This window comes from Mercenaria mercenaria, chromosome 6 (genome assembly GCF_021730395.1).
Source record: "Mercenaria mercenaria strain notata chromosome 6, MADL_Memer_1, whole genome shotgun sequence".
In the NCBI taxonomy this organism is placed as follows: domain Eukaryota; kingdom Metazoa; phylum Mollusca; class Bivalvia; order Venerida; family Veneridae; genus Mercenaria; species Mercenaria mercenaria.
The window spans coordinates 51,489,877-51,509,466 of NC_069366.1; the positions used below are offsets into that span (position 1 = coordinate 51,489,877).

The 19,590-nt window shown below is 33.9% G+C and overlaps 1 protein-coding gene across 1 annotated transcript in view; it reads right to left on the minus strand.

Annotated features, from left to right (window-relative positions):
* Positions 1–19,362, minus strand: part of LOC123550135 (sodium-dependent neutral amino acid transporter B(0)AT3-like) — a 57,205-nt gene extending 37,843 nt beyond the window's left edge. Inside the window, exon 1 of the mRNA XM_045338574.2 lies at positions 18,706–19,362. Coding sequence (XP_045194509.2) covers positions 18,706–19,048 — 343 coding nt within the window. The 5' untranslated portion in view covers positions 19,049–19,362. The remainder of the gene's footprint in view (positions 1–18,705) is intronic.
* Positions 19,363–19,590: the final 228 nt, after the last annotated feature.

The following is a 19,590-nucleotide window of genomic DNA, read 5'->3' on the forward strand; positions in this document are numbered from 1 at the left end:
TTGCCACAGCGGCCCGGGTTCGATTCCCGACTCGGGCATGATTTTCTCTTGATTTCACTTTTTAAACAAAATCTTATGTTCTTATGTTCTTAATATGACGAAACTTTTATTTAAAAGAAAAATTATTTTCGCCAAATTCTGACACCAGTCCCTTTTAGCCAAACGCTTGTTGAAAAGAGCCGTCTGATTGGTTCAAATAAAAATAGATTGGTGGAAATAAAAATAGCAATATTGGAAATCCGATTATACAGAAGGTGAATTTGAATAGGCTGTCTTCAGATCTAACTTTTAGGAAGATCGAGAAGAACTTTAGTCAGATTGAGTATCACGATGGATACTTCTGTAAAGCTTTAAAACGTAACTAAAGGTAGTTCTGCACGTTTGGTAAACAGGAAGTAATTGCGCAATGTCATCCTTGAAAATCCTTTTATGAATAATTAGCAGTCCGTAAGTAAACCTATTAAAACGGCAACGTTACTATCCTCTTAAAGATAAAACATGATATTAAAACGTTTGATACGTTATTTCATCCCAAATAATGTATTACATTCAGCTTGAAATGTGAGGGTCTTTTGAATTATGCAAATATCTCAAAAACAAGCACACGGATCTTTACATTTCAATTCACCATATTATAGATGCATGTATTAGTTTTATCTACAACTATGAGAAGTTTCAGTAAAATCTACACTGTAGCACGAAAATGTTGTCAAAATTGTGACTTTCCCACTAGAAAAACTTGTCTGAGATCCAAATTTTTTAATCGGGCTAGAAAAAAGTCAAGCATATACGACAGTATATTCTGAAGATTTGTAAAATCAGGGTTTAACCTAATCCTACATTGTAGAAAAAAATTAATCGAACGTGCAGAACTACCTTTTTCGGCGACGCCGTCTAAATTGGTTTTCGTTACCTATGCCACGTGACTTCAGTTTGCAAATCAAACTACTTGATAACGCATTATAGATAATTTATCAAAATGGAAGTTTTATGTAACACTCTGCCTGATTGGACGAGAGTGTCAATTTCTTTCACTCTGTTGATTGTGCTACGCTGAGTGAAATGTAGACAAAGCGTTAATCCTAAACGACGCTGTTCACAGTTTTAAAGCTAACTTTGGCTCAGTATATTTAGCAAGAATATTGATATATCTCAAAATGATAAGTAAGTTTAATAAATATGATAAAAAACCTGTTCAAATACCAACATATATCAAATTATTTTTTAAGAAAGAGCTGAATACGGTCTGCGTATCGCATGAATAAGGGTGTGATAAGAGTCTTTTATGTAGAGAAGTGCTTTTTAAAAGATTTTCCTTGCTACAATTGTCGTCTGTATATGAAAAGGTTTCTTGCTTTTGTGACTTATTCAGATTGCATATTAAAATGAGTACTTGTTTGCTTTGATATATTTGTTATAAATTATTTAACTGATTTATTATATATGAATAAACTTTGTCGGCTGGGACATTTAACCCCTTTTAGGGGCTGCTAGAGCTAAAACTAGAAATGCCTTTATACAGCGTCTCATGAACAGCTTGGTGGATCTTTGTCATACTTGGTCTGGAGCATCAATATAAGGTCCTCTTCCAAATTTATTTATATAGGAACTTGGGCCCTATTAGGGACCACTATAGCTAAAAGTAGATATGCCTTTCTTCGCATTAACCTCTAAAATGTAATGGATTTTTATCAAACTCGATGTGTAACAATATCGTATGGTCTCCTGCTATTTTGTTACAAATGGGGATAGGGACCAATTTAGCTAAAAATATAAACACGTTTAATGACCTCTTCTCATGAACCGCTTCATGTATCTTCATCAAACTACTGCTGTAATTATTCGTCTAAGGATAAACGAAACAAAATTGCAACCCTACGAAACCTTTGCGAAAACTTAAAAGAGAACCATTTAAATTGTTAAAGTGCGGTGTTTAGTTTTGCAATTTGAAAAATGTTAGATGAAAGATGAATGTTAGATGAAAAATTCATAAACTTCTTTCCTTATTACAATTCGCCGACCATCATTTTTAAAGATATTTCTTGTTTACAATTATAAACGTACTTTCACCTTTATCAAATTCGCCATAAAACCTTTCTCTTTTCAATGACACTCTATATCAAACAATTCATTTCTTTCGCTGTATGGCTACTATTACATTTCAATCATTGTGTGGCTATGATAACATTTCAGTCACCGTATTTCAGTCACAGTATGGTTATGAATACATATGTCATTGTGCGGCTACGATTACATTTCAGTATTTGTATGGCTAATATTACATTTCATGCATTGTATGGCTATGATAACATTTTATAAGAATGTCGATTAGGCTGCAAAATGAAAATAACTTTAACAGATTCAATCAATATTATTATCAGTTTATGACGATTTATGATACGCTTTACGATAGCTAAACGATACATATGGTAAGTGGTTTTATCGAATCAGTTAACGTTTAAATGTATTCATGCATACGATATGAGCCGCACAATGAGAAAACCAACATAGTGCATTTGCGTCCATGCTGTTCGCTAACAGTTTCTCGAATTGCAATAGGCTTTGAAAGCGAACAGCACTGATCTTGACAAGACTGCGCGGATGCGCAGGCTGGTCTGGATCTATGCTCGTCGCAAATGCACTATGTTGGTTTCTCATGGTGCGGCTCATATATGTTCATTTTTACACGATACACTGTCATTGGACAAAAATGAATCTTTTCTTTCCCGTAAGATAAAATTCTTACTATCTTAACCTCTTAACCTCAAAGTTATAATCAAAAAGAGATTGCCTATGTTTAAAACTGATTAAACCCTTTCTAACTGTGACATTTGAGATATTGGACTCAAAGCACTTTACACAGAGTGTTAAATGTCCTTACTAGACGATTCGGTTAGAACTCTACCATTCTCATATTTATGTGTGCTAAGGCGCTATGTTAATAGGTCTAAGGAATCTGTGTGATAAATAGTAGTACTAGTGTTGAAATTACGTGTGCACTATTGTTAAAGAAGTAGTGTTATTCCCTATAAATATATGACTTCTTTGCTTTAAAGCTCAGACCAAGATGAGCAATTTCAAAAACTGTAGCTTCTTACTGTAGAACGTATGGCGTGACAAATGGTTTTATAAATGTCTATTTCTGTCAAACATTATACGAAATTAACTAGAATTTGCAAAACGTTAAATGCTAAAGAATGAACATATTAAAGTTGTTTATCACAACTGGTTGTAATTTAAGAACATGCAGCGTCATTCGGCATTGTTCAGAAATGTCAATCTGGCCTTAAAATATAAAAAAAAAAATCTTGTTTAGCAATATCAGTTAACGTTTCTAAGCTTAAAGAAGGATTCATCGTGACAATGCAATCTCGAAAGAATAGAAACACACTGAGTTATTTGATTGAGGATACTGTTGTTTTCTTTTCTTTCCAGAAAGATTTATAACGTTTCTTTATACAAGCATTTATACGAGAACGTTTAGCATAATTGAAAGGGTTAAACAATCTTGAAAAAGTATCATTTGAATTCTAGAATCTATACTTACGCCATTAAAAGCTTAACTTTTCTTTTTACCTTATTTTGGGTGCTTTACGTTTGTTGGTGTTGATTCAATGAGTATTACACCTCTTTTTCCTGTCTTATTGTAAACTCGTAAGAAATCAATTATTTATCTGGTCCTTCTAAAAGAAGTCAGTGATGATTCAAAGTCAGACTTTTGAGATTCAGCTAATATTCAAGACATTCGAGCAAAACTTGGTAATCAAGCAGCATTTCCGGGCTAGTCAGATAATGGCGGGAAAATCCTCATTTTTTCCACAATTAAAGTGGCTGGCATTTTCCTGTTTTCATGTCAGCCAGTCTCTGTTTTCGTTTCATTGGGTTCTTCAATAAATACGTACAGTTTGTCCCCTTAATGCGCAAATTTAGTATAACGGCTACCGTTATAACCTGTAACAAGTTTGCTTGCTACTACAGTAATTAGAATAGATTGACGCCATGCAGTACAGAACTAGAGGTTATTTGATAACCATAGCAACGTGCCAGCGGCCCAGGTGATGTTTTGAAGTCTTAATATAAAAAACATCAAAAAGCAAGCTCAATTATCGAAAAGCATTTATTTTAATAACGAGATAAGGTATAATACACATATAAATAGTTTGTTTCATGACTCCCAATGAAATCAAAGGTAAAAGAAATCAAATATCTACATACTTCAGATAAATGTATGTTTTACATTAACCAAGAGAGATATCTTCTTGAAAATGAATATTCGTATTCCTCATATGATACCCCGAGTTCTAATCATAGACTGAAGTTGTTCAGTAAGGAAACATGATGAAATTAATTACGAAAAATATTGTAAACAAAATTGACGTTATGGAGACGTCGTTGAGCTCGGCCGCACAGTATTCCCCTTGCATAAACAAATAATCATATAACAACCATTCTGCACGATAACAATTTTTGATTCGATACATACGTGGCAGAGACACTATGTTTCAAATTAAACATACAAGCTTTATTAGTCTTTATCGGCTAACTTTGAATTTACCACATCAGTCTATGCATTTAATGAACCACCCGGGTACTTGACATTGCATTTATAGAAAGTATACAATTCTTATTCCAAATATGTTCCATATACTTTATCTGTCAGTATGGTAGATATTCCATACTGCTGACATGTCGGATTAGAAAATAAAATTAACATGTCCTCTACTTTTCATGGCGTTTTGTGGTTTAAAGGTGATTTATGAACGTAAGATTAGTAAAACATTTTTGAAATGGGTCTGGCAATGTGTGCCAACCTTTATAAGACTGTTTATCTTTAAAATTGACTTACTACTGAACTACATATAATGTTTCCGGTACGGAAATAAAAGGGATGGCCAGATGGTGCAAATGCTAATCGCTGATTGGGAGAAAAAATAGGAATACAACTCACTACAATTTTTTTTAATACAAGCTGAAAGTGATAACGTTAGATCTTGTATTTACGAGTGAAGAATATTCTAAAGTCTGATTTTCATAAATCATGGGAAAGCATCTACACATTACAGAGTGAAATCCAATACAATGCAATTATTTGCAGACGGACTTGCTTTTGAGGAGTGCTTAATTCATTTTTAATTTCTTAAAGTCTGGTGTAGAGAGTACCTTTTGCCTTTATGAGAATAGTTTCTTTCCAATAATCGCATTACCTAAGGTTTGCGAAAGAAACATACTTCTGTAAATTGTGTCAATTGAATTATTTTCTTGCTTAACCAAATTTACATTTTCTTGTCTTGCTAAGTAACACGACTTGATGCATTGCGTTTGTTTCAATGGATGCGCTGTTGTAACTACAAAAGTTCTGTTTTTATGTATCTGGTTTCTATGATATTGTTAAATACGTGTTACTGAAATGTTTTGCTTCGTTGTATTACTTTTCTGTACAATACAACACTGTTTTTTTTTGTCCTAAAATTATATTTTTTTCGGACACAGTTACTCGTCTTAGTGTTTCTGTTACTATAATGCAAGTATACTGTTCACGTTTCCGTTACATCATTGTTGCTGATACTGTTTCGACCATGTTATTGTTTTGTTAATTATTGTATTGTACTGTTATAATGTTACACTGTGATGTACAGTTAGAATATGACACTGTACTGTTTTATTACAATAAACTGTATTGCAATGTTAAAATATTACACTTGATTGCACCGTTACTATGTAACACTGTACTGTACTGTTACAATAATAATAATCTGTTCTATTACAGTACTGAACAGCACTGACTGAACTGTTATAATACTAAACTTTAATTTTTAGTACTAAATTGTGCTATTTGTATTATACGATATACTGTAATGTACTGTTAAAACATCGTACTGTATTGTACTGTTAAAATGCTATACTATACTGTAATGTTACAATATTACATTATACTGTACTTTTATAATTCAAAAATGTACTGTTTCAGTTTTTGCTTCGGAATCTTGATTTCATTGTTACTGATGCAGTACTAAATATATTACCTTTGTTGAACTATTTCTGAACTATACTTCACTTTTTCTGTTACTGATCTGTAACTGTACCATTACGGAACTTCGCTGTCCTTTTTTGTGTTGCACTAGTCTAGTCAGTGTGTTGTTTCCAAATTGTACATTTGGTAATGGAACCAATACATATATGACCGGTCTTACAGCAATGATATATGAAGATCCTTTGTGAATTATTAAGTGAAAAAAAAAATTGTGAACATTTTGAACGCAATGACAAAAAATAGAAAGCCACAATTAATGCTAATGATGACGATGATGATGATACTGATGATGATGCTTATTTTTGTTTGTTTTTTATACCCAGTCGGAGTCATGCAGTTTATTCTCTAAAGTTAATTTGTACATAACATTGCTTTAACAGTCCAATGACGTGTTTCACTGTAAAACATGCTATGCTTTAGAGTAGTAGCAAAATAAAAACGTATTCTTCTGTTAGTCACATTAACTAAAAAACTCTAGATGGCATACTAGTACACTGAAAATTTTCATGTAGGGAAGTCATTACTTCATTTATTATTTTATAAACGACAGGAAAGTGAAAATTATGTGTTATTTAGTACAATAAATTGACAAACTCATTCACGTACATTTCGTAAGTGAAATGAATTACTTGACTGGGAAAAGAATGAATTCTAAAGTAGACACATGCAATTGTTATGTACATATACTTCCTATGTTCTTACTCTGATAACCACCAAAGTGATCTCAATAAAAACTACTCCCACCTGACGAGGACAAATTGAAAGAAAATTTCTGGACATTTGCAATAGCAATTCTTTTTCACCATTATTTATCATGTATAGACGGTTAAAATGCATGTGTACGAACTACTAGTAAATTACGTCGATAAATCCGTGATATAACTAAGAAACTCAACACCTAATTTGCATGTAAATATGTTTTCGTGTAACTTTGTGTATTTCGTATTTCAGTATTGTCAGTTAATAATGGCTACGCCATTTGATTTAACAAAGTCTAGCCAGTATAGAATTTCTTTTCAGCAAACAAAGCTTTTACTTAATTTGGCCCCAGTAGTTATTTGCCTAATTCTTTCCTAATTCATGGCGCCAACAGTACAGGCGACAGACGACAGAAATTAATTTATCTTGAAATCATCTGCTTGTCAATAGATAAAAGCTGCTTCCATTATCCTCTCTTATCTTTTGCATTAATTTTGGTTGGCATCAATCGGCTAGAAAGATAACACATAATCATTTCCTTTTAAATAAATGAAGCGTAATGAGGAAAAAAGTCAACTTGCATGTCCGCTGTTGATTCCAAGTTCTGCAGTATTCGAAGTAAGCAAATGCTAATGCGCAAACAAACAGTCCGACAGATTTCTCATTGCTGCATATTTTAGTGTATTTTTCTCCATGGTGATTTCGATTTTCCTCACTGTAATTTTGACTTTCTTCTTCGTAGTTTCCACTTTCACCATCGCAGTTTCAATAATAGTCAGCGTGATTTGTGATCTCGAATTTCATCATCGTGGTTTCCACTTTCACCATTGTAGTTTCGATTTCATCATCGCAAAAAAATGTCAAAAATAATAATAGTTATCAATAGTTATTTGAGTACGAACAGATATTTTGAGGACGGATGAATACGAACGATTTGACCAGCTTTCATGATTCATATGAATTCCGTGAGAAATTTAATAAAAACATACCGAATGATAGTATTACTTTCCAAAGTCGTTGATATGATTCTTTAATACAAACAACCGCACACGTTACACGAGATTCAATACATTCACGGTTATCAACAAAAATTGAACAGAAGCTGAATTCGTAAAGGAGTAAACAGAAGACGGAGTAGCGATTAAAACACATTGGCGAAACTGTAGGGAAGTTTGCAGTTCGTTTGGGATTGGTAATTGATACAGCAATACATAATATGGATTAAATTGTATATTTTATTCTACAAAAAGAGGTTATTATGGAAGAAACAAGACGCAGATACCAGGTGTCCATCTGCGCAGAAAAAATTCTTCGTCCCTGGCAAAGCATTTCAAAAATAAAAATCATGTATTTATAACAGAGCGTGAATCGCCTTGTTAATACACGATGTTTCTCCCGTTTATACATGGGCGGATCCAATGAAAAAAGTAGTATTTTATGCAAGAATGTAGTTTTCAAACTTACCAAAAACGTGTTGTGAAATAAGTCAATTTATATGATGTAAGTAATTAAGTTTTAAACTGCTGGTCTACCTTAAATTTCAAGAAAGTACTTTCAGTGATTTGCAAGATGTTGAACATATCAACTATTCATGCGATAAATGATAAAGTTTTTGATAATAAATGTCACAAAAAATCGTTTCCAGCATCTTAAATCAATATTTTGCCAATATAAGGCAGAACTGCATCAATTAAACACCGATGTTGGTTTTTAGTAGGTTAAACGGGTTCAAACAGCTGCAATCTGAATTTATGCATTTTTACGATACTTACCTTTTCATATTCTTGCATAAAAAAGATATTAATATATTATTTCTAAATACACCTTGACATGTTTTTAGAATATCTTTGACCAAGTCTTTAGAAATATACTTTGAACAAGTCCTCTGACGAAATTTAGCATTTTACCAATACCTAAAACATTACCTGGAGAGCTTTGCTATACTTTGGAATGTGTTTAGCCAGTCATAGTGTCAATATCATGCGGATGTTTTGATAAAATAATCTCAATCCATTAAAACGTTTTACCGTACTATTATGACCACACACCATTTTAAGATATCACTAAAACAGCTATATACGTATTTAAGTTTATAGGTAGTAACTGTTTCACGCAAACATTTTCACTAACTATTGTGCACACCTTCGTCTTCCCGCAGAATTAAGTAAAAGGGTAAATCTAATGAGTACTTGTCAAGTACACGAAAAAGTTTAATTCATTTATCCTTTCTAAAGCATCTTTCTATGTTATACAACTTTCAACTGTGATTTGAACGTAGTGAAATTTATTTGAGTCACTCTAGTCACCCTGCGCAGGACCCGGTCTAGACGAGTGGCACCTCGGACGATAACGATCATTCTATCTATTCGTTGGGATTCATAATTAGCGCCGGTAGGTCACGTGACCACCCACTGTTGATAACGGAAGCATTGCTACATCAATTTAATTTTGGACAAGAATTTGTGATTCCTTCCTCCTCCCCAACCACCACCTTCTAAATTTGTAAAATGTAAAGAATATTGTTTTTAGTCTAGTCTTATATTCTGCTAGATTGTAGGATAACATGCCATGCTTTAAAGAGCTTACATTTAGTCTAGTCTTATATTTACTCGATTGTAGGATAACATGCCATACTTTAAAGAGCTTACATTTAATCTAGTCTTATATTTATTCGATTGTAGGATAACATGCCATACTTTAAAGAGCTTACATTTAGTCTAGTCTAGTCTTATATTTACTTGATTGTAGGATAACATGTCATTCTTTAAAGAGCGTACATTGGTCTAGTCTTATATTTACTTGATTGTAGGATAACATGTTATACTTATCAAGGTTTTACATTGCGGTGGCGGTTTGGACCCCACCTATGTGTGTTGCTTATAATGCAGACATATGCCCAGTGTATATTTTCTATAGTTTCGTCATATAAAATAAATGACATTTCCATTGCATATGCCTTGTATTGATTATATCACACACATGAACCAGAAACCAGTCTAGTGCCTTGACTTATTGTCAAGGGAGTGGTGTTTGTGACAGGAAGAGATACAAATAATTTTGACCGCAGCGATATCAAATTGCAGAAGTTTTTTTTTTCAATAATCTCTTACATCAGTCTTGAAAATTACAGTTTAAAAAAACAATTTATATAACCACATTTTTACCACAAAATATATTTATGCATGCGTATTTTATGTCTTTTGCAAAGGATAATAAATAAATAAAATTATATTCATTGTATGACTCTACTTTTTTAAATGTATGATATGTTATATAAATATCAGAATTTCCTAAATATTTATGCGGTTGTATTAAGAAATGACGTACAAAGGCATATTTTTTCTCGCATTCTGTAAGCTGGAAGTCCTCTTGACTCTTACCGCATATGTAGAGGGTTAACTCTTCATGCAATTTACGTAAACATCATAATGATATAAAAATGAATTTCAGTATTCACTAAATGGTTTTGTATAGGAAGAAAAAAGAACAAGGATGGGTTTTTTTTCGAATAAAAATTCGTGTTGGCACTTTCTACGATATTGCAGGTGCGATCTGGCGTCATTCAAGAACGAAAAGGCGTTGTTCGGGAAATTCTTTCTAAACCGGACACTCCAATTATTTTAAAAAGACTATACTTATAGCTCTGACGGTGAAGATCAAAATTGCATCGACGCAGTTGTGTGTTTTTTTTACTAGATTTAAGGATGTTATAGATAAGAATCAGAAGTCGTACTTTTACCGTCGAATTACAATTTAGAGTGGGACATCAGATTATGTAAGCATGCCATTTGATTTGATTTCCTGATTCTCATGGAAAAGAAACAATTTTTTTTTTCAAAAAAAAGGCTTCGTCACAATATAAGGACTGTATGCTGTTCTTGTTTGCATTTACGCGGTTATGAACCACTTCGGACTTTCTGAAAAATCATCCAAGCACAGGTAGCGCGCTTCATAGATTTGCAAGTAGTCCCAATATGGTTTATATCCGTCAACACGCCCGAAAAATGTCATTTAATTCTTTAAAAATAACCAAAAATCATAGAATTCCAATTTTGATTATTATCTGCATTCAGATAAATGATTATAGGTTATTAGATTTGTGTCGAGAAAGAAACATGAGCTTTGCAGCGGAAATATCGCGCAGTATTATTATTCATAACATATAATCATTATATAAATGCTACAATTTTGCTCAAATTGAAATTATCGTCATTAAAGGACAATGAAACTGATGTCACAAATCACGTCTTACAGTTAATATGAAATTTGAATATTAATATGCAGCAATATTGTCGTTTCAGGTGCTACTGGAACTTTATGAGTTCGTAATAAATAGTGATATAATGTCACTTGCTAATAATAATTACAGAAAATGCAAAAATGCAACAGTTTCTGTTCATTTCAGTCTGAGTTACTCATCCACATAGTGGCATAGGAGGTCTTATAAATGTTATCCATTTTATGCATGTTAAAATGATATGAAGACAAATCTGCTTCCATTTAAGAGCTTGGAAATTATAGGACCAGTAGAGGGAATTTTATTTGGCCATTCATAGCAAATATTGTGTAGCATAAAGCTTTAATCAAACGGACGTATGTCCCTTATCTGTTATTGCATGGAAAAGTTATAACATTCCTACAGACGGATGTACAGCTTATATTATTTGGTTGTCGGCAACAAATTCTAGTGAAGTATTATATTTATCAATCACGTCACATGATGAAATGATTTCCGACGAGCCTACGTAATGCATTTCTGAGCGAAGAGTCAAGGATTTCAAGATGAATTCTGTCTTATTTCCAGTCTTTAAAAAAAAAAGGGAGGTTGGCATTTCACATTGTTAAAAACACTATTCAATATTTAACTCATTTTCGATAATGTAATGTTATTTTGCCTCAAATCAGTGACTTTACTCAGGAATCTATTACCGAGATTCGTCAGAAATCATTTCTTCGTGTGATCGATATCTCTAGGTATGTAAATGTTCTGTCGATTTAAAAGCATTTAATTTCACGGGGCGTTTGAACTCGGTACAGCACGCACAGACAATTTACAGGAAGATGGTACTAAAACTCTTTTCAGCAGTTACACCAACCAGGACTTGTGAAAACTAATCAGAGAAGAACAAATGCCAGGTTCGTTTCTACCATCAAATTACCTTAATTACTATATGTTCTTTAGTCTTCCAGTAAAGTTGTTACTTGAACTTGATCACTGTACTAGAAATCAAAGTTGTTTTATTGCTTCTGAAACAGTGCATGATAATGTTAAATATCTTGCACAAGGCTGCGTGAGAAAATAATTCTCATTTACCTATTTCCCGTACGATCTTTTGAGTGAAATTTAATATCAACTACGAAGACATCTGAAGGGGTAGTTACTTAATTTCCGGTAAATCAGAAAAAAAGAAAACGAAATGATTAAATTACTACTCAAAACAGCAACCTAGTAGATGCGGTAATTACCGTTCAGTACGGGTTAAAACCCCACTGAAGAAATGACTGCTTCTCTTCAAATGACACCCATACTATTTTTTCTTTAGGAAGGAAACTATAGAATGCTTTATATTAAATATCTTAGCTCTGAGTCACTCTCGAGTGCATTTCCTGGAAAAGCCAGTACTGGTGTCATATGAGAAGGTAAGGTCGTGACCCTACGACCTCCGGGTTAGGCGGCTTATATAACCACCTCTAGAGTGATTAAAATAGACTTAAATCTTTCTTCTCAATAGAACTAAAATTTGGTATAAACTAAAGTAACATCTATTTACTTTGCAGGACATGCGACATTTACAAAATAGTTAAATACATAAAATCATCTAATTTAAAGGATGCACAGAAGACAAAAAAGCAAACCATGAAGAGGCTTCGAGTTAAAGTGTTAGGTCATATAGATAATAGACAGAATATGTACAATGATTTAATGTAATGAAATTCTACTTTTTATAAAACTATATTTTTTTCAGTTGATAGTAGAACATTGTAAACGACAAACTTACAGTGCCCTCCTAAATTAAGGAGTCAAGTAGGAAATAACTGTAACTGTAAAACTGGTTAAGTAAAGCACTTCTTTGTCATGAATTTATGCTGTTAAAGCCTTACAGTTTGTGGAAATTTAATAAAAAATATAGAGCTAAAATATATTCTAGTGAAAAACTGTTTATTGCTTTGTCTCCAGACATTTGAATGTCTCTCTCTTCCCCCCCCCCTCCCCCTCCCCCGTTATAATGCACTCTCTCTCTTTTGTTATAATGCATGTCCTCAATAAAATAATTGCTTCTTAAGGAGTGGATCCGGTAAAGAAGTTCGAACTGGTAATTATTTTCCGCTAGCGTTTCATCACGTACATAAAAAATTGCGTGTAAACGAAAACATGTTTCTAAAATAGCATTGATGCGTCGGTGTTTGCTATTTTTGTACGGTAAATGACCTATAGTTGCGTGTTTAGAACCCTCAAACCAAACGGACTCTAATCAAAAACTGATTTTTTTCTGGCAATGTTCTGCCAAGTTCATTAAGAACAATTGTTTGAAATAAATTTTACTTTAACATTAAAAAGTCGAAGAACAATTCTGAACAAAATAAGCAAACACATGTTATGCAATTACCGATCAAATTACATTACAACAACATTGGGAAACAAAAACCTACTGTCGCTGGTATTTTAGTGTGGGGTGTGTAAAATCTGCCTTGAAACCAGTCCCGAAAGAATATTAATGCAGTGATGTTTTGTTTTCAGTGTCATTATTTTGAAGACAATTATGTTTATCTAGTAACATGAAGAATCGTTATTAGATTTTTATGCAAAGATTGTAGTAGAACATTGGGTTATTAATTGATTGATAGTACAAATATCTGTTTTCCTTTTGATTTCAACGTTCTGTCCTTGCCCTTCTTATTTGAAATTTTATTTCTGCGAATTTGCATCACGTTATAAATTGCGTTAATGCATTGTTGGTCAAGTATTTGCTCCTTTTCAGCCAGTATTTTCACCACGTACCTCATCTACATTATACCAACCTCTATCATTTTTCTGTAACATTATTTCTTTTAACAGGATTTGAATCCTATAGACAAAGAATTCAACAATATTTCGTCATCAGTCAAGGTAAGGAACCCACTCTCAGGACATGTCTTTAATACAGGGCCATAACACCGTTTCCTGTACGAAATTGTACAACTGTAAAAGTCTTGTATTTTTGTACAAAATTACAGTCATGATTATTTCAGATTTACACCTGTTGATTTTATATAACAACATTGATTTTACAGCGGTAGATTTCAATTTACAGCTGCAAAAGGACTGTAAAACAGTTCGAATTATATACAGCTGTATAAATGAAAATGTTACAGCTGTAAATATACATGCAAGTTATAGCTTCAGAAATATATTAGGTGTTGCAAAAGAGTGCGCTATTTCAAGGGACAAAAGGAGAAGTACATAAAGGTTCGCGTGAATTTTAATTCTTTAGAAAGTGTAGCAATAACTACAAAAATGGCAAAATTAATGATCGAGTAAGTAAACAACAATATGTAATGTGTTTACAGTATAGCAATTGGAAATTTCAAGAGTAAGGATACAAAGTAGAAACTACGAGTATGAATCAGATATTGTTTGTAAACTTTTGTCGACTCATGAAAACATATGACAATATTGCAATATTGCAATTATTTCTTCTAAACGTATCAGCTTCAAATAGAGTATAATTAGTTAATGTTTATACTTATACATGTCCTTTTTCAACTGCATCAGGTAATAAACATTTGCACTTACTTCGTACCGCTTAAAATTCCAATATTTTAGAAACTGTGATGAACTTCAGTTATATCCCGCCAAACTGCATTGAAGATGACTAACAATACTTATGATTCCCTCCAAAAATGTTACAGCTGTAATTCTGAGACATATGGTGGCTGATTTCTGCCATCTCGTTCTGGCGTGTTGGCGCGTTTGCAGGGCGCCAGAACGCCAGGACGCCAGGACGACAAGTATTCGCGCCAAGACGACAAACATGGCAGTTGTCGTTCTGGCGGGGGCGCCAACACGCTAAATTGGGAAGTTGGCGTTCTGGCGTCTTAGCGCGTTTGCAGGGCGCCAAGACGCCAACACGCCAGGACGACAATTATACGCGCCAAGACGACAAAATCCATATTTGTCGTTTTGGCGCGTTCATTTGTCGTCTTGGCGTGTTGGCGCGTTGGCGTTTGCAGGGCGCCAACACGCCAACACGCCAGGACGACAATAATATGCGCCAAGACGACAAAATCCATATTTGTCGTTTTGGCGCGTTCATTTGTCGTCTTGGCGTGTTGGCGCGTTGGCGGGGGCGCCAAGACGCCAACACACCAAGACGACAAATGAACGCGCCAAGACGACAAAATCCATATTTGTCGTTTTGGCGCGTTCATTTGTCGTCTTGGCGTGTTGGCGGGGGCGGGGGCGCCAAGACTCCAACACGCCAAGACGACAAATGAACGCGCCAAAACGACAAATATGGATTTTGTCGTCTTGGCGCGTATAATTGTCGTCCTGGCGTGTTGGCGTCTTGGCACCCTGCAAACGCCAACGCGCCAACACGCCAAGACGACAAATGAACGCGCCAAAACGACAAATATGGATTTTGTCGTCTTGGCGCGTATAATTGTCGTCCTGGCGTGTTGGCGTCTTGGCGCTCTGCAAACGCGCCAACACGCCAGAACGAGATGGCAGAAATCAGCCACCATAGAGACATGATCATTTTACAGCTGTTACTTTCAACTGTAATTATTCACAGCTGTATTTCTTAGACCTTCACGCTTTACACCTGTAAATTTGAACTGTATTTCTGATCATTTCCACTTACAGGTCTTTTACAGCTGTAATTTCAAAATACAGGTCTTTTACAGACATTTTACAGCTTTTTTGTACAGGTATGTCAAATTAATGGAAAATATTCAAGTTGCACAAATGGACGAACTCCATTCCAATCTGTCAAAAGTGGGTGCGTACAACCTTTCTTAACATGAACATTCTTACGTTCGTTATTTTTTCTTTACATAGACTGACATTTAAGTCTATTCCGTGTAAATTTAAAGTAAATGCGTCCAGTGACCAATTAAAACGCCATATCTAAAAGAAGGTCTGATCCACAGGTTAAATACCTGAATCTGATATTAATAAAAAGTGCTGTTGACGCTCAGAAACAATAAATCAGACGATACACTGAAGAAAAGGCAATGTGAAGGAAAACTTTCTTCAAAAAATAACTTCAGAAACATTTGCATTAACATTTCTCTCTCACCAGTACTTATTATTGATAGACGATCAATTGAAATGTCTTTATAATCTTGTAAGCCGTGACTGATACGATTAGGAACCGTGAAAAAAAGAATTGAATAGTAATGTTTTGCATAATTTGCCTGTGCTTTAGCTTTGCTATGTAATTTTATCACAACAAGCAAAGTTTAAATACGTCAGCACGTTGTCTTTATTTGGCTAAAGTGGGTATTAGCCTCATTCTTTCCTTATTCATGTCGCCAAAATTGAAGTTGACTGAGGACAGACAATAAATTTGTTACAAAAGCATCAGGTCTTCAGCAGACAATAGATTCTTAAATTTTCTTCTCGTGTCCCAGACATTAATCGTTGTCGGAACCAATTAGGTACATAACGATTTCCTTTAAATAATTGAGGCTTAATTAGAAAATACGTCTTGGAGCATTTGTGGCTTTGATAAGCGAAATCAGGGTTTGGTGCTATGTTCTAAGGTATTCTAAATATCAAAATACTCATGCCACATGAAACATAGATTGATTTCTCGCGATTTTACTGCAGATTTGAACCCAGTCGATCCCCACTACCATTCCACATTGTCCAAAAACTGTATTTCGCTGAAACTCTTACTCTGGATCAATTTAGTTTTATTTACTTGAGGACACTTGTTCTGTATCAAAAGTTACACATTTTTCTTAGCATGATGCACAAATGACAAAGCTACCATTTTTATGCAATTTTTGCAAGTTAATCATTTCCATTTGAATCATTTAGCATTGTTCCTTATTTTTATGCTCCGTTGTTCAATCTTAGTTTGTTGAAAGATAACTGGCCTATGTATGATATTGCTTATCCTAAAACAATAAATGCATTTAACTCTATGTATTCTACAGAAAGTGGATTCTTCTCATAAATAAATACGAACAGACAGAAATTGAAATCTGTATCGTACTAGGTGAAAATACGATTCAGTATGTGTGTCTGTGTCTTGACAACTTCCATTAATTTTCATACCTCGGTTAATAAATAGTTCTTTGTTTCAGAGGAGCTTATACTCTTTTTAGGGGCAAATAAAAACAAAATAGGTAGAGGTATATGACCAGATGCAACTTCTTCTTGGGCTGTATTCGACTCTCGTGGATTCTACAAGGCCAGATAACACGCGTGATATAGGCCAGGTACAATTCACTCGAGTCGAATATAAAACTACTGATATAGCATACATGTATATAAACAAAATTGTAACACTCCTGAAAGTCAAATTCAACGAACGATTCTGACTAAAATCTGCTCTTTCAACAGACATTTCACAGACTGCTTTTCTACATGAAAGAAAAATATACTGTCCACAGTCTGTACACAAAAAAAAAAATCCTTTTTGCAGAAGTTATTTCATAGATCATTTTTATGTTTCTTCATAAAATATGGATAATAAACATCATTTTAAAGGTCCCTTTCATTTGCGTAAGTAACAGTATCCATATTGCATCGGTTTAAATAACAAATTCTGTTCTGATGGGTTTTCATACCTGAAATTGTAAATATTTGAAATTATGCATTTTCTGACAGGACTTGATATGCTTTGAGGACTTCACATTACTCCATGTAAAGTGATGAGTATTTTAAATCAAAGCAAAGGATTAGTTTTAGTATAATAGGGTTTCAAACACAGAAAAAAAAAGTTTAAAATATCAATGTGTCAAGATTTATCACATGTTACTCTACTGAACAAATATTATCAAACCACAGACCTTTAACTTAACAAAGCCATTTGAAATCCCAAAGTTAGAAGACACATTTCAAACGAATTCATTATGTTTATAAAACTGAACACATGAGGCACAAATCCTGGTTCCCGAATCTGTAATAGCTTTCCAGTTAACAACAACATGTTTAACTAGGAAAAAAGTCCATTGTCATTTGTCATAACATTTTTGATAATAATTCGGTGTAAAAATAGATATTAGGTACAAAACGAAACATCATACAGTATAACTATAAAGTGTTGCTCCAAATAGAAAAATAATTAAGCTTCCAGCAAATTGGGAAATGGAACGGTAAGTTTTCTTTGGAAAGACCGGTTAGACCTTTATGGCCATTCTTGGCATTTTGAACAAGAAAACGTATTGTATGCACCACAAACGGCAATTTTATCACATATACTTATTTGTATCTTTGATTATTTGGTTCTTTGGAGGTTAGATGACGACGAATTTGTTCTCTACACACCATTTATTTGTGTTAAATGGTACGAAATTAAAAACGATACCGATATATACAACGAGAAAAAATTAACGAATAGAGAATCGAAATTTCAAAAAGATATAACAAAGTTTATATAATAAAAGCTGAAAGTTTTATAAGGATGATATAGATTACAGTATTAGTATTTTTTTCTATTTGCATTTATATTTTCCTATATGAGTAGCACTATTGATATGTTGTCTGAAATTTTTAAACACTGGGCTTTTATATACACATTCGTAGCCGTAACTCACTGAATTAGGTAGATGTTACACACAAATGAAATAATTTCTTAATATTTTAGGGTTAACTATTGAGATAAAACTGGATACATTGTATATGAAACAAAGTTACAGAACGGACAGAGTCAGAAGGTGTCAGTCTGACAGGGGGAGTTATAGACCAGTCGATAAAAGTCGGGACACTACAATATCTTTGAATGACAATGAAATGATTTTTTGTTGAAAAAAAGTCTTACCTCCACCATTCTTTTGAGTTAGGTAAGGAAATCGCCAAACATTCCCGAGGCCAACAGCGTAGCCTATTAAAGACAAGAGAAATTCCGCCCTGTTGTCCCACATCTCACGTTCTTCACCGGTATGACGATTTAATTTCTTCTCAAGATCTATTTTCAACAGGTTTGCGGTCGATGCTTCTGGGTTTATACTTAGAGTGCTACCTCCGAGAGTACTACCGTAAGAATTTGATGGCGACGGCAAGGCCAATGCTTGATTCTCGTGAGGCCCATCCATGGCAACTTCTTTATGATGCTGTGGTGTTACCAAATTGATCATTTCTACTCTATCCCGATTTTCCTCCATTATGGTGCAATTCTTGTTCTACCGTTATAGTTACATACACTTTAATGAAAAGTTGAATCACCAGGGTGTCATAACCTTTATTTACTCCAACTCTAACCTTTTGGCTATATCCGAGAAATATCTGCGTCGATGTTATCCTTGTTTTTGTAGACTTGTTGAATAACAATCACATATCACAATTGTGGCTAAATTCGAAATACAATTTATAACACTACATCTAATGCGACATAGAAAGAATTCCAGAGAACACAAGGAGCGCTCTGATCAATGACACAATGGGATTGATGGAATAATTAAAGGAAATACGCCAGAGCCTGTTGAAAACTGATAACGGTTAGGCACAGACAAGCAGCAGTGGCAAGGATGAAAATCAATTGCATCGGAAGTTTTGCAACAGGTATTAATAAGTAACTTGAACAGCAAATAAATTGTTTCACACAGAAATATATTGATGTATTTTTTTTAACAATTTCAATATTCTTTTCATTTGACTTTAATTGCACTTGTTTCCTGTCTACTATTAGGGCGCTGACATATTAATT